At 43.5% G+C, this 13,280-nt stretch overlaps 2 protein-coding genes across 6 annotated transcripts in view; one reads left to right on the top strand and one right to left on the bottom strand.

Annotated features, from left to right (window-relative positions):
- Window positions 1-3,993, top strand: part of MAPRE2 (microtubule associated protein RP/EB family member 2) — a 91,934-nt gene extending 87,941 nt beyond the window's left edge. Inside the window, exon 6 of one of the 3 annotated variants that reach the window (XM_072852532.1) lies at window positions 1,096-3,993. In XM_072852532.1, coding sequence (XP_072708633.1) covers window positions 1,096-1,167 — 72 coding nt within the window. In that variant the 3' untranslated portion in view covers window positions 1,168-3,993. The remainder of the gene's footprint in view (window positions 1-1,095) is intronic. The other 2 variants (XM_072852531.1, XM_072852530.1) reach the window with 2 other exon arrangements.
- A 131-nt stretch (window positions 3,994-4,124) lies between these two features.
- Window positions 4,125-13,280, bottom strand: part of LOC140647671 (ethanolaminephosphotransferase 1-like) — a 63,392-nt gene continuing 54,236 nt past the window's right edge. For 2 of the 3 annotated variants that reach the window (XM_072852528.1, XM_072852527.1), the window contains 3 exons: window positions 12,875-13,055; window positions 8,816-8,998; window positions 4,983-7,674 (listed from right to left, as the gene is read on the bottom strand). In XM_072852528.1, the coding sequence (XP_072708629.1) occupies window positions 7,609-7,674; window positions 8,816-8,998; window positions 12,875-13,055 (430 nt within the window). In that variant the 3' untranslated portion in view covers window positions 4,983-7,608. Of the gene's footprint in view, window positions 4,508-4,982; window positions 7,675-8,815; window positions 8,999-12,874; window positions 13,056-13,280 lie in introns of those variants that run through there. The other variant, XR_012040906.1, reaches the window with a different exon arrangement.

Genomic DNA, 13,280 nt, shown 5'->3' with positions numbered 1-13,280 from the left:
GTTTTGAATGGCAGCTCAGTCTCTTGGAAAAGCGTTTTCCTTTGGAGCTGCCTACGGCAGAGCGCTACTAATGCAGGGCAGAGAGTAGATGTGTGGGATCTTTTCAGGCAACTGTGCTCCAGAAAGATGGAAAGCCACTTGAGAGAAAAGCTGTAAATGCAGCTGTGCTTAATGGGAATACAGAAGTAATGCCCTAAGAGTCAGCCAGACTTTTTGAGCTCTGATACATCCAGGCCAACTCAAGATACCAGGTCTGTTTTCTCTAAATTGGAAATTGTTTAAAACTGGTATCACCTGCAGTGAGGATCCAGCCTTCCTTTCGGTCAGGGATTCTTCTCCCAATGGCAGTGTATATTCAGAGAGACAGCTCTGGAAAATACTGTGTGTAATAACCATTTGCCTAAGGGAAGTGTTTATTAGTAATTCACAGCTTTTAACAGTAGCTCTGTAAAATCAGTGAATACTGGGCTCAGTTTTTTTCGAAGAAAATGTGTTTGCAAGTCAGTCTGTGGTTATATTTTCTGGATACCACTAAAAATCACTGTGTCGGTAACCTTTGAACTCTGGTCTGGCATCGGCATATTATTTTGGGAAAGTAGTATATCTGACCTCAAAAAGGAGGCTGAGTTTAACCTTTAAAGCAGGTGATAGCAAAAGTGTCTTGTCCATTTAGTGATCTAAACTTAGAGTGGAGATTGTGTGAAAACTATAGCAGACAGATTCAGAAATCCTTGGACAAACTGAAAATGGGAGGACATCAGGAGGCTGTGATACAGCACCTAACTGTTGAGCATCTCGCTGCCTAGCTATTCAAAATGTTCACTTACTGGAACAGTTAACACTCTGTGATGTTGAAAACTGACACTTTTTCTGGAGAAGTATCAGTACTGCATATGCATTGATTAAAAGCAAAGTAAATACATTTTATTGTAATATTACAAGATGCTGCTTTTCTCAGGTTACAGCTCATTTTGTACTTACGTGCATGATAATTAGAAGTTAAGCTTTAGGCTACGGCGAGGAGTGTGGGGCGGCAAGGTTACATGACAAATGCTTTCTGCTGAGGAACGTTTTGGGGTCTTTTTCTCCCTGCAGGAGAGCCACACAGAAGAGCATGAAGGTGAAGAGCAAGTCCATGAACAGCCCCAGCAGCAGGAGGAGTACTGACTCACCCAGCGTCTCTGACAATTTTCGTTTTGTGTGAGAACTTTCTTCTGGAGAACGGAACATGTGTGGCCTCAAACTTGAAATCAGTTCACTCCCAGTCTGCCATTAACATTTATGTACCATAGTGAGTGCCAGCCAACCACTGCATTCTGTACCCATACTTTGCCAAGATGCATTTGCAGACGTCTTCTTTCAGTGTATCTTCCCAAGAGGGTGTAGGGCTACATCACCTACTGTACATCACTGCAACTTCACCACTTGGCTGCTTGAGATTTGTTCTGCTCTTTAAAAAAAAATATATATATATTTATTTTTTTTTTCTTTTTCGTCTTAAGTATGATACACTTGTAACTTGTTCTAACATATTTATATTGGCATTTTGTGTGGCAAGAAGTACTGTACCACTAGCTGTGTCTCTCACTTTGTGGTGCTTTCGCGTTCTCTAGTACATCTGCCTTGGGGCATAAATTCGGTCGAACAATTGGAATAAAGGGATACAGTGGAAGTCATACTCAAGCCATAACGATGAGGTGTGTTGTGGAGGAAAATGCTCGTGTTGCTCACGTTTATTCCTTTCCTGCCTTCACAAAATGGAAGGCAGAGCATCTGTTTCACTAGGAGAGATTTAAACCCCTGTGTTAGCTTGTTAGAAAGCTGCATGGTATGTTTTTTGGCTTATTTCTGGAGGAACAGACATCCACTTAAGTTTTTTGAAAACCCTCCCAGTTTCCTGACTAGTCAATAGACATTTCCCAGCTTTTCTTCCTTCCTGAGGAATCCAGTCCCAGCCTCCAGCTTCAGCTCTGCCTCCACAGAGCTCAGTGCTAATGGAGGAGAGAAATCTCCTTGACACAAGTGTAGCTGCAGGACACGGTCTCTGCCGTCATACTCGGCTTCCCAACCCTCAGAAGAGGACAGAGTAGGCCAGCCATTTCTTTTCGCTGTCCTTCCCCCCTCTGCTGCCCCGGCCATACAAGCACGGAAGACAGAAAATTTCCTCACTAGCGCAAGGCATGGGGATAAAAACAGCAGCAGCACTAGCCCTGAACCCCCCCAAACTCCCTTTAAGTGGGTGGCGGACACGTTGAGGCTGCTTCCGGAGCGCTGAGAGGCAGCGAGGAGTCCTTCTGGAGCCAGAGCAGAGCACACATCAGAGGGGGACCAGCTGACTGAGGGGCACGGAGCTGGTTCTGTGCTTGGCTGACCTTTCTCCGGTGAGGCCGGCACAGTGCAGAACCGCGTCTGCCCTGGAGATGTCTGCAGTGAGAGCCTTCCCCTCCAGTGCGGTCCCATCGCCCTGTTCTACATGATGGTATTTTATAAACAGAAGTATCTCGAAGCATATAAAGCATTCTTTATTTTTCTTGTAAAACTGCGCATTGTAGTCTCTCTCAATATTTAATGCTTGGTATTCTTGGTCTCTCACTTGATTTTCTTAATTCTGGATTGTTATGCTGATTTAGCAGGTACATGGAAGTCCCATCCCAGTCGGCAGTCACTGAAAAACTCCAAAGCCTATCAAACAGCTCAATCATCTTAGACCTTCATGTGCTCCTAAAGCATAAGTTCCCAGCTTGCGCTTCCACAGAAAGGTTTCCAGTTAATCAAACCCCAGCACACACGCACGCACGCGCAGTTTTCTGTTCCTAATCAACCTTTTGCAGCTAAGTGGCTGTTAGTTAAATGTGAGATCCCTGCTGTTGTGTGGCACCACAGACAACATATAAAATACTGTTAAGCATTAGAACAGGTATTTCCAGTTCCTTGATTGCTCCCCCTGCTCAGCAGAAGAGTTTCTGGACCCTGCGGGCTGAAGGTTTCCCAGCCCTGCCTCCAGCATTGACCTCGCGTCCTGCCTGCTGATGAAGTGGAAGTACTGCAACCTGCAGGCCAGCGCTTTCCTTTCCCGTTTCGATTGGTTGCCAGTAAGGTCTGGTTTCTAAAAATGTGTATGTTCCAAAATAAGTATTTCCAGGAATCACCACAAATGGGGGAATTGTCATTTTTGTTGTATTTGTGTTTATTAGAACATATGTACTTATTACAATTGTCATTGTAATAAACGGTAGTTCTTCATAATACTGTTGAACCGAAGAGCAGTTACTAATTTTTTTCCAGTCTCCAGAATGTCCTTTAACCTGTATGGGATTTCTGATGGGGCAAGGAGTTTGGGATCAGGCTATAAACTTAATTTCATCAGCGCCAGTGTCTGCTTACTGCAGTTCATCCTTCTGCTAAGGCTCGAGCAGATGCATGGAGAGCACTTCAAGAGAAAATGTTTTTCTAAAGGTGCAAATGGTTGGGTTGCTGAGCTCCCCGGAGGGTTTGTAGCCAGGCTGTTGTGCCTCTCTCCTTTTCTCTCTTTGAAGCACATTTAAAAACAAATTTCAAAAAAAGCTGAACTTCATTTCCTGAAAATTCCTTGCATCCTATTTCTGGTCGGAGGACCATAGCCCTCTCGCTGCTTGTATCAAGGGGGAAGTGGCTGACGTAGGGAGTCGGGGCAGTGAAGTACCTCGTGGGCACTAGAAATTTGGCTGTGCTGAGGGGAGAGCGATGGTCTGAAAGGGGAAAGAGTTGTCCTTCTCCCCCACCCCCTGTGAGTAACCCATTATTCCGTTATGGTTTTAATATGCATTTGTAATTACCTTTACTAAATAGCACACCATAAAGCTTTGGTTATATATTAAATGTAAACCGAAAGGAATGTAAACATATGTATTGTTAATTATAAATAGATAAGTAATGGCATAATAGATACAAAAAGTCTTATTCAGATGTATCAGTCATTTTACATTATCCACAAATTGTCGCATGGTAGAGTAGATTTTTGTCTGAATATGTGAATAACTTGACTTGCGTTTATCTTTTTACATATTTAATAAAAAAATATATGTTAAAATCTGTCTAGCTCTTAGAGACTATTCGAAACATTCTAAAATAATACTTTGCTCGTTTAAATACATATTGTTGTTTCATTAGTGACTGCATATGGGAGCAGGAAGAAAAAGGCAGCTGCTTTAAAAAAAAAGTTCACTTACTCTGTGTGTGCAGGTAGTATCTGTTTCCCCAAGAGCTCAGCAACTCTGTCCCTTTCTACAAGTCAGAAAATGCATGTATGTGTGTGCATGTAAACAGAACATTCTCCTTGTTGGTAAATGCTTTCCGATTTCAGAGTACTAAAGCTCTTGTATCTCAGTTTTGATACAGCGGAAGCAAAACTCGCAGCAGCCAGGAGGTGAAGAGAGTACTATAGCAAGGGCACCGAAGCTCCCAGTGGACTTTTCTTGCAAAGGCCAAGTTTCAGGGGTGAATTTTCAGTGCAGTACCTAAAAGCCACCTACGTTTAGATTACAATATTAGTTTTTTGGAAGAAGAGGAGGAGACTTCATTGCAATTCTCGCAGCTCTGATCTTTTGCAGTATGAGCGATGTCACTGCAGTAATTGCTGCTAAATCTCCAGGGATTTGAGCCTTGGGTCAGGACCTCTTTCTGCCATGGGTTGAAGCTACCTGGTTGTGTCCCACCAACAGGTCAGCCTGAGCCCTCCCACTGTCTTCGGGTATTCCCGGGGCTGAGGCTGAGCCACTGCCCAGCCCCACTTAGGGAAGGTTTCTGGTAGAGGGGGGAGAATGAAGCCAGGACCAGAGGAGCCCATTCCCAACCTGGGTGCTCAAACCTGGGAGAACAGCGCTAATGTAGTTGATTTTCGTAAGACTGGGGGCAGGCATGTATTTGGGCTAGTGCAAATGCGAGTTCAAATAGTTGAAAACTTCCTGCCACAATGTTGTGACCCAAAAAAATGGTTGTTAGACTGTTCGGTCATCTTCATACTGTTATCTGACTTTTTTGCAAAATAAATCTGTGACCATACCGTCCTATGAACAAAGCATTTTTATTCCCATTCATTGAACCAGCTACCATCTAAGATGGCTAACCATTCAATATATACACTGTGCAATACATGATCTCTTTTTATACTTGTCTTTATAGAGATTGTAGTGACAAGTTGCTTTAAAAAGGGAAAAGAAAGTTATTTCCCTTGTCTTCATATAGAATATTAAAAAGGTGTCTGGAGCTTAATTTCCTTTAAAAGTGATATTGTATTTCTCTTTAGAAAGGTACAAGTGCAGGCAGGCTGTGGCAGTTCAAGTTTTATAATTTCATTTAATGAAATATTTCAAAATACTTCATTACAGTGCATCAAATTGTGCTGCTTCTGTGACCCTTATTTCCAACTGTTTCATAAATAAGTGCAAGACAGAGGGAAAAGGGAAGCCTGTCCACAGTACAACCACATTCAATCCAGAGGTATTTTTGTTTATTTTATTCTAATTCTTTTCTTGTCAGGATGTCCTCCAGATATTTTTGATGGATGGGTTAAATACAAATTGTTGAAATAGGTGAGACTTTTATGGCAGTGTATCTGGTATCGGATGTAATATTTAACTTCATCAAACAGTGAGATTGCTGGGTTGCATGCCTACATCAAACTTGTTGTTCCTCTTCAAAGACAGTCAGCATCCCTCATTAAATAAACAGCCATCAGCCTTACTCTAAGAGAGTCCTTGGGCAGTTAGGGAGCACCTCGGTGGAGACCCCACGCTCCCTGCCTATCATGCAGGGCAGGGGCACGGCCACCTCACCAGCGGGGGGGAAGGCTGGAAGACCCCTCTCATTTTTCCAGCCCCGGAGCTGGACCGCAGTGGTGCCAGAGGGTGCGGGAGCCTCCCTTCCCTGCGGGGCGCCTGGCAAAATCTCCAAACCAGCATTAACAGGATTACCTGTGTTCTCTGCCTAACTTGAACCTTAAGCTGCTTGAACTGTGACTGTAGTATGATGTTCATTTGGGGGGTAGGACCCTCAACATGCTGCTTGGTAGGTGGAACATGCATACTTTCAAGCCCTAAGAAACTTCACAAGTCGGTATGGTATTTCTGCTTTGTGAAGAGGGGAAGCTGATGCGCAGCCTTGTCCCCTGGTACCTACGGTAAGGGCTGCTGGGGGAAATCAGCCCTAACTGATGTTGTGGCCAACTACTGTAACAGGCGGTACAAACTTAAATTGAAGCTCTTCATGAAGATATGACTAGTCAGTGCTCAGCCAAAAGTATTAATAGGAGCTACTGATGTAAGGGTATGTTAACTGGGGAAAAAATGATCAGGCGAGTGATAAAGCCGGAGAAATGGTCTAAGAACTGAAAAAGGTGAACTTAAGGCTCAGCAGCTCAACAACTACGCTCTGCCCTGCTTCTGGCAAGTGAGCTAGTTAACTAGTTAATAAACATGCCAGTCAGTCAGTCACATCCCTCTGTGCAAGAAATGTCATCTAATGCTTACCTTGGGGAAAGTGGACAGATTGTTTCATTAGTGCTTCAAGGCCACAGAGTCCCTCTGGCTAGGGCAGCGTATGAAGAGATGAAACTCAAATTCCTACTCCTTCCTCCAAGGCACGCAGAAAACCTACATATATTATAGATGGAGTGAGCAGTTTACATCTGCATGCAAATGTGTAATGTCTAAAAAAAGCTCTTGTTTCAATTCTTTTTTTTGTCATTATGTAAAACCACAAGAATTTGTTTCAAGCACACAGGCAAATAAATATTTGCTTAGCTTAGATGAGGTTTGACTAACTAGTTTTGCAGTGAAATGTGAGAATCTTCAAAGGTTTGTTGGCCAAATTTATTCTCAGCTGGTTACCTTTGTAGGGTATGATGTTGCTTGTTGCTACCAAAATATCAACAATGCGCTTGTTACTGCCCAGAAAATAAGTATAAAGGCCAGCTGCTGCTGTATGGAGCCTGCATTTCTGACAGATACAGCTCAGCTGAGACTCATCTTAATGCTGAGGAAAAAAAATTACACGTTTCAAAAAACACTTTACTGTACCCATAGCTTTCTGAGCTCATTCTCTTTTCTTCACGCATTCATCTGAGGTGAGGAAAAGACTGAATGTGCGTAAGCCCTTCAGGAGGTTGTATGGAAGAAATGAGTTGTGAGAAAATAAATATGGAGAATGAAGCAGGCACAGATGTCTGAGAGAGGGTTTGCATTGCTGGGGTCCCACTGGTGACTAGGCTGGGCAAAACCAGTGCAGGTTATAAACCATCAAGGATCTCATCTAACCCGGCATGGATTTATCCAGGACTTTGGACACAGTGGCAAGGAGGAGGAAGACAAGAGCTTGAGAGGGTAGTAGCACAGCATTAGTGACGAGAATAAATATTAGCAGCAGAACAACTTCATAAACACTTCTCTGCTGGATGGGAATCTTCCTCTGAGATGAAGCATCTTGCTGCATAGCTCATTGTCGCAGTGGTTCAGATATCTGGACTATTCTATTCTTTGGTTATTTTAATCAGACTAATTCCAACTATTTATCACATCAGAAGAGTTGGGAGTCTCCACGTCAAGTGTTACAGTCGGATCATAGTGCAGGTGTTCACTCTTGGACACGTTTCTTCAGGGAAAAGATGTAAATGTTCAAGTGCTCACTCAGCTGCCTCCCCTAAAGAGAAATCACGGAGATTAGCAACCAGTTGTGTGTGTTTCACAATTTACCATCTCTCTTCTCCCGGTCAGAGAGGGGAGGACCCAGCCACAGTCCTCGCATACTTGGGGACCTACGAGTACGTGGGGACCTACAAGTATTCAAGCAAGAGAGCTGTGGTCTTCACATTCCTCTTGCAGCACACCGATGGGAAGTTAAATCACTACAGACCAGATTCACAGATGACATAAACTGTGATGGAGCTGGGCCCCCTTGGTCAATAGTGAATTTTGACCAAGTATTTCCATTCTGACCTCCACCAACTGGCCCATATCAGTGCTGGGGTAAAATCTACTGTGATGCCAATGTCTGCTGACAAAAGGCTTCTTTCAAAGAAAAATCCTTACATCCCAATGGTGTATCTTAAATAAAAGAATGCTGACCAACTCCCTGTGAAATGAGATCTTTGCCATGCAAGGTGTTTTATCTAAAAGCAAACCTCCATTAAGACACTTTCCTAAGGATTATTTGACAACACTCTTTAGAAAAGAGACTTTAAGCAGTAATTCAGATGACAATAAATGACAAAACTGATATCTAGCAGACACAAAAACGTGCTGGTAAGACTGAATGAACTGGAAAACCATTCATGTCTCCAGCTTGAGAGATGCTAGCAGAGGGCCAAGAAAAGATTAGAAATTGGGACAGCTATTTTGCTTGCAGATTCAAAGCAAAGTTAACCTTATTTTATGAATTCTATTCATGTCACTTTGCATTTTACCTTCCTATTTTTTTCAGTCAAGTAACCTCAGGAAGAAGAAAGGGGAAAAAAGGAGTGGGAGGATTCATGCCATGTGGGCTGACTGCTACATAAAACCAGGCCATAAATATTCTGCTTGTGATGGGTTTAAAGCCGAAACTAGTCAGCTACACTGGAATAATTCAAGTCACCGAAGTTGCTGCACGTGCAAAAAGGCACTGCCTGCAGTAAACTGACTTTTTTTTTTTAACTTTAGACTAAATAAAACAATACACAGAAAGAAAAACCTGTAACTGAACATTCAGACTCCCAGACGCTGCCTCAGCTAGACAGCGTAGAAACAGGTCCTAGACCCCATCTTCCTCCCCGCCCCAGTGCAGCTCTCCCGTGCCCGCTTACCACGCAGACCCCGTAGTGCATGTGGGCAGCCGTGACCAGCACAGTGAACACGGCGAGCACAGCTTCTTCCATCCAGCCCAGCAGCCCGGAGATGGCTGCGTAGACCACCAGCGCCAGCGGGAAGAGGAACCAGTGGAAAAGCTCCGGCTGGGTGCTGCTCATCTGGCAGATGATCACCTTGCACTGTCGGAGCAAAAGGTGCCAGGTGAGAAGCGCTGGTCAGCCCGGGGGTCTAGGCAAATGTACGTCCATTTTCTCTGTGCGTTGCTTTTGATGAGGGGAAAACAAGGCTAGAGTTCAAAATGGGGCTTGTTTCTGGTGTGAAGACTACTGTAGATACACCTTTGTGCCTTATTGTCTGTGAGTCTTAAAGGACTTTACTACAAGTAATTTAAAATACACACTTCTTTTCTGGAGACAGTGTTTTGACATGCTTTGCTTTATGAGCCGAAGCACATCTTCACAAAAGGGGAGTTGTTTGACACCCCATGCTTTCCCACAGGCTCCTAAAGTTGTGATCCCAAATCAAATGTGCCACCACTGGGAGAGTGTACTGGTATTTTAATCACATGGCATGACAGAAATATATTTTGGCTCATTGTATAGAAGGGAGGGCAGGTAATATATGCCACTTTTAAATCCTGTTTTTCTTTCCTAGCACTCCTTCTTGTACTAAAACACCATTTTCTTGGCTCGATCATGGTGGTGGACTCCCTGGAGATGTAGCTGGGGGCCCAGGGAAAGGGATCCCACTCAGAATGGCAGAAAAAATGAATATATGGTGCATGGTTTAACTGAAAGCAATTAGCTTAATTTTACTGAGTTCTTGAAACGTAATGAGCTCAAGTTCAGATTTTTAAAACCAGTTAAGCGCGCCTCAGTGTTTTACCTAGTTTAGACTCCTTAAGAAATGTGTCTCATATAAACTATTATCTTTAAAAAAAAAAGGAATTTAGGCACAGCTGAAATATTTTTTCGATTTAAGTTTCTATCAAAATTTAAATGTGGTTAAAAATAGATGTTATGTATCCTGAAAACAGTAGAAGAATTAAAAATTCATTCCCTGTGCAGTGCCTGAAATCCTATGACAGCAGCAGTAGGAGTCTGACCATAGGGAAGAAATACTGGCTTTACTGTCTGTGCTGTGGAAGCTGAAGAATGCAAAAATAAACCTTGAAAAAACAATAAACTTTAAATAATGCAAGAAATAAGCATTTGTACCTAATGTAAATATTTTTGCTTACAATGCATTATCAGTATTGATTATGAATTTTTTGAATAACACTAGTTTTATGAGTCCTTTGGGAATCATTCCAGAGGGTATCAGAAATTGCTAAAGCAATCTATAGGCTATAATTTTTCTGGCTGAATAATTGCGCCTGTCCAGAGGTTGGATTTCACATTGTTTTAAACCGTCATTACACCACGTTAAGTATGGTACTCGATTTTTCATAAAGATTGCTTATGAATATTTGGAGCAATTCACCTTCAGTGTATCAGAGGACTGCAAAATGGACTATGCTCTGCGCTCCTCCCTCAAGCCCTGATTCCCCCTGGTCCTGAAGCACTGACTCACACTACAAGTGAGGCAAAAATAGCATTAGGAGATGAAAGCGCTGGAGTCCGGAGAGGCCGACTGGAAAGAAAAGGTAAGGCTATGGGGACCATGCCCTGTGCTTTTCCATCGCCCTCGCCCACACCTTGCAATGCCACCCTGGTCCTCCTGAATTTAAACCTCTAGCAGCTGTGGTTTGTACCCCTGTGTAGGTCCTTAGCGTCTTCTCTCTTACCATCTCCCCTGGGAGGTTCCTCGTGAAGCATCTCCTGAGGCTGAGCTGCCCCTGCTCGTCAGCCGGCCACCATGTCGGCCACTGTGCTCCTGCTGTGGTGATGGCTGAAGGTCCCTCTGCGGGACTTACCCACTCTGTCCCCTCCTCCTGGCCTCAGACACGTGCCTCGAAGGGCTTCCTGCGTGGGAGCTGTGGCAGTGTGCTCTGTGGTGATTTGCTCAGAACTGGATATTTCTGAGAATTGCCCTACGAGCAGATCTCAAAGCAAGGTCTGAGCCTCTTGGCAAGAGGGGTGGTCAAACCATAGGCAGTCCCGTTGCTGGCCATGGGGACTGGGGAAAGAAGTCCTCCTCTCCGGGATAAGCAGCTTTCCTTTGTTAGGCCTCAGAGGCCTTGTTTCCTTAGGTTAGCCAAAAATGCTGGAAATGGCCCATTTTTCTGCTCGCTCCCAGGAGGCCGTCGCCTTCCCTACTCATCCTGACATTGCAGGGCTACAAGGCCAGGTCTGAAAGCAGGCGTTTAGCCCAAGGGATCTGCTGGGCAACTAAATATGTCGTCAAGGGCATGAGACGTTCAAGATACTGGCAGGTAGAGAAACGTGGGCTGCAGTTTGTGGTCTACAGAACAGATAATGGAAACCCAGTGTGTCAGAGTATCATGGAGAAGAAAAGCATTGCCATGGCAAGCCTTACTCTGACGCTGGAGGAAACGTGCGTGTATAAGGGACCAGAGGAGGTGAAAGGAAATACAGGCTTGTTTTTCACTTTTAAAATCTTATAAATTCCAACTAGAACCCATACATTTTTAATGCTTGCTTTTAAAATGTTAATTCCCACTAACATGCATACATTTTTAATTCACACGAACCTCTAACACTGCAGTAGATCTTTCAGTAAAATCAGAAACAAGGCCTGAAGAATATGCATTGCACTCAATGTCTAATAAACTGTAGCCTACAAAGAAACTTCTGGTTTGCCATACTATTTTTCTTCTGCAAGCATCCTGCCACAATTGCTCTCAGTTGGTTAAGATGTATGTGCAGAACCTGCCATCTGCCAAACCCTGAAAGCACTTTCCCCACTGGTATGAAATAATTGTATTTCTCATTTAGGACTCCACACTGTTATCTTAAGAAAAAGGGGTAGATTAGGTAATGAAAAATGCACACAATAAAACTTACACTTCTGAAAATAACCTGACTGTTGTGAGATGAAGTCCTTAAGATGGAACCGTTTGATTTGTGTCCCTCAGAAACGTACATTTATAGGACACTTCTAACAAGCATCACAATTATGATTTCTTTTCCATTCCTGAATACAAATTTCTAGAGGGGTTATGCTTTCTCCGTTAAAATCCCATGTTTTCAAAGATCTCTCTCATAATGCAAGGCACTTCAAGCATTTCACTTTTTAAATTGGATGTAGCGTTGCTCAGCGGCATGATTTTAGATGGTGTTGGAGACTGCTTTCCTAAAATGACGCTAGTCACTATCCTTTAGGGTATTTTAGCATAAATGGAGGAACACCGTCCTACTTGGCTGCAGCTCCCTTGCCTCTCTCCTGGCAAGAGGAGAGGCAAAGGGCCTCCTCCGGCGAAGAAAGCCCTGGGTTAACTGCAGTGCTCAGCATTACTGTCTGGCTGCCCTTGCTATTACTTCACCGAGGTTTACGTTGCCTCACAGGCATTAAAAGGGGGAAACTGGTCAGAGTGATGTGGTATGGGAGAAACTAACCTGGGGGCAGAGAGCCATCGCAAGGCCCCTGCACCTCTTTATGTCTTTCCCTAAAAAACACTTCATTCCGAACAGTGATGGGAAAATGCGGGGTCAGCTGAGCTGCAGGATACAGGAATGCATGCACCATGCTAATGGGCACAACAGCAGGTGAAGGCTACACCCCCCCTACTCTTGCTGGTAAACTGATGCTTGTGTTGAGCTTGCTTTTACTTTAGACAAGTCCCCGGTTCTGCCTATGTGTTGGGGAATATCTGTTATATTTCTGGAAGTAAGGCCTTCCCAGGGCTCTTCGTAAACTCCCCAGAAAAAAAAAAGAACCCCCATGAAAATGTTATGCTGCGGTAGAGCAGGTATTGCAGCACGCGGTGTCCAGACAACTGCTGTGGTATATTTTTGAACAGGAGAGGGTAACACAGAGGTAGAAGAGCGGTGTGATTCTGCTGAGTTTTAACTACAGTTTCTGTTCCCTTCTGTTTATTCACATAAAACCAGAAAGCTATCTCTAAATAATTCCACCACCAGAAACATACTTACAATAACGTTTGAGAAAGCAACCCCAACCATCCATAAAAACAGTCTTGGTTGCTTTGCTAATATGTTGCCTGGAGATAAAACCACCCAGACTGTAAGAAGACTGAACAGCAACAGAGGTGACACAAGAGGTAGGAGTGCTTCATACAAGGAATTATTCTTCAGTGTTTTCTTTAAATGTGCTCTGTAAATAAATACAATCATTTTATGGAGTAAGAAAATTTATCCATTCTATTTCCACACAGTAACTTCAAACTCTAGCCTAAACTCAGCCCGAGAATTCATCTTGCAACACAACTACCTGTGCAAATGTGCTAGATACCCAGACATTTTACGAGAAATTGTAGGATACCCAAGTAACATTTATTTCTGGGATAAAATTATATAGTTTTATTCACATAGCTTCTGG

The sequence above is a fragment of the Ciconia boyciana genome, chromosome 2, assembly GCF_034638445.1.
Source record: "Ciconia boyciana chromosome 2, ASM3463844v1, whole genome shotgun sequence".
NCBI lineage: Eukaryota > Metazoa > Chordata > Aves > Ciconiiformes > Ciconiidae > Ciconia > Ciconia boyciana.
The sequence above is the reverse complement of the archived record's forward strand: the minus strand, read 5'-3'. Positions and strand labels throughout refer to the sequence as shown.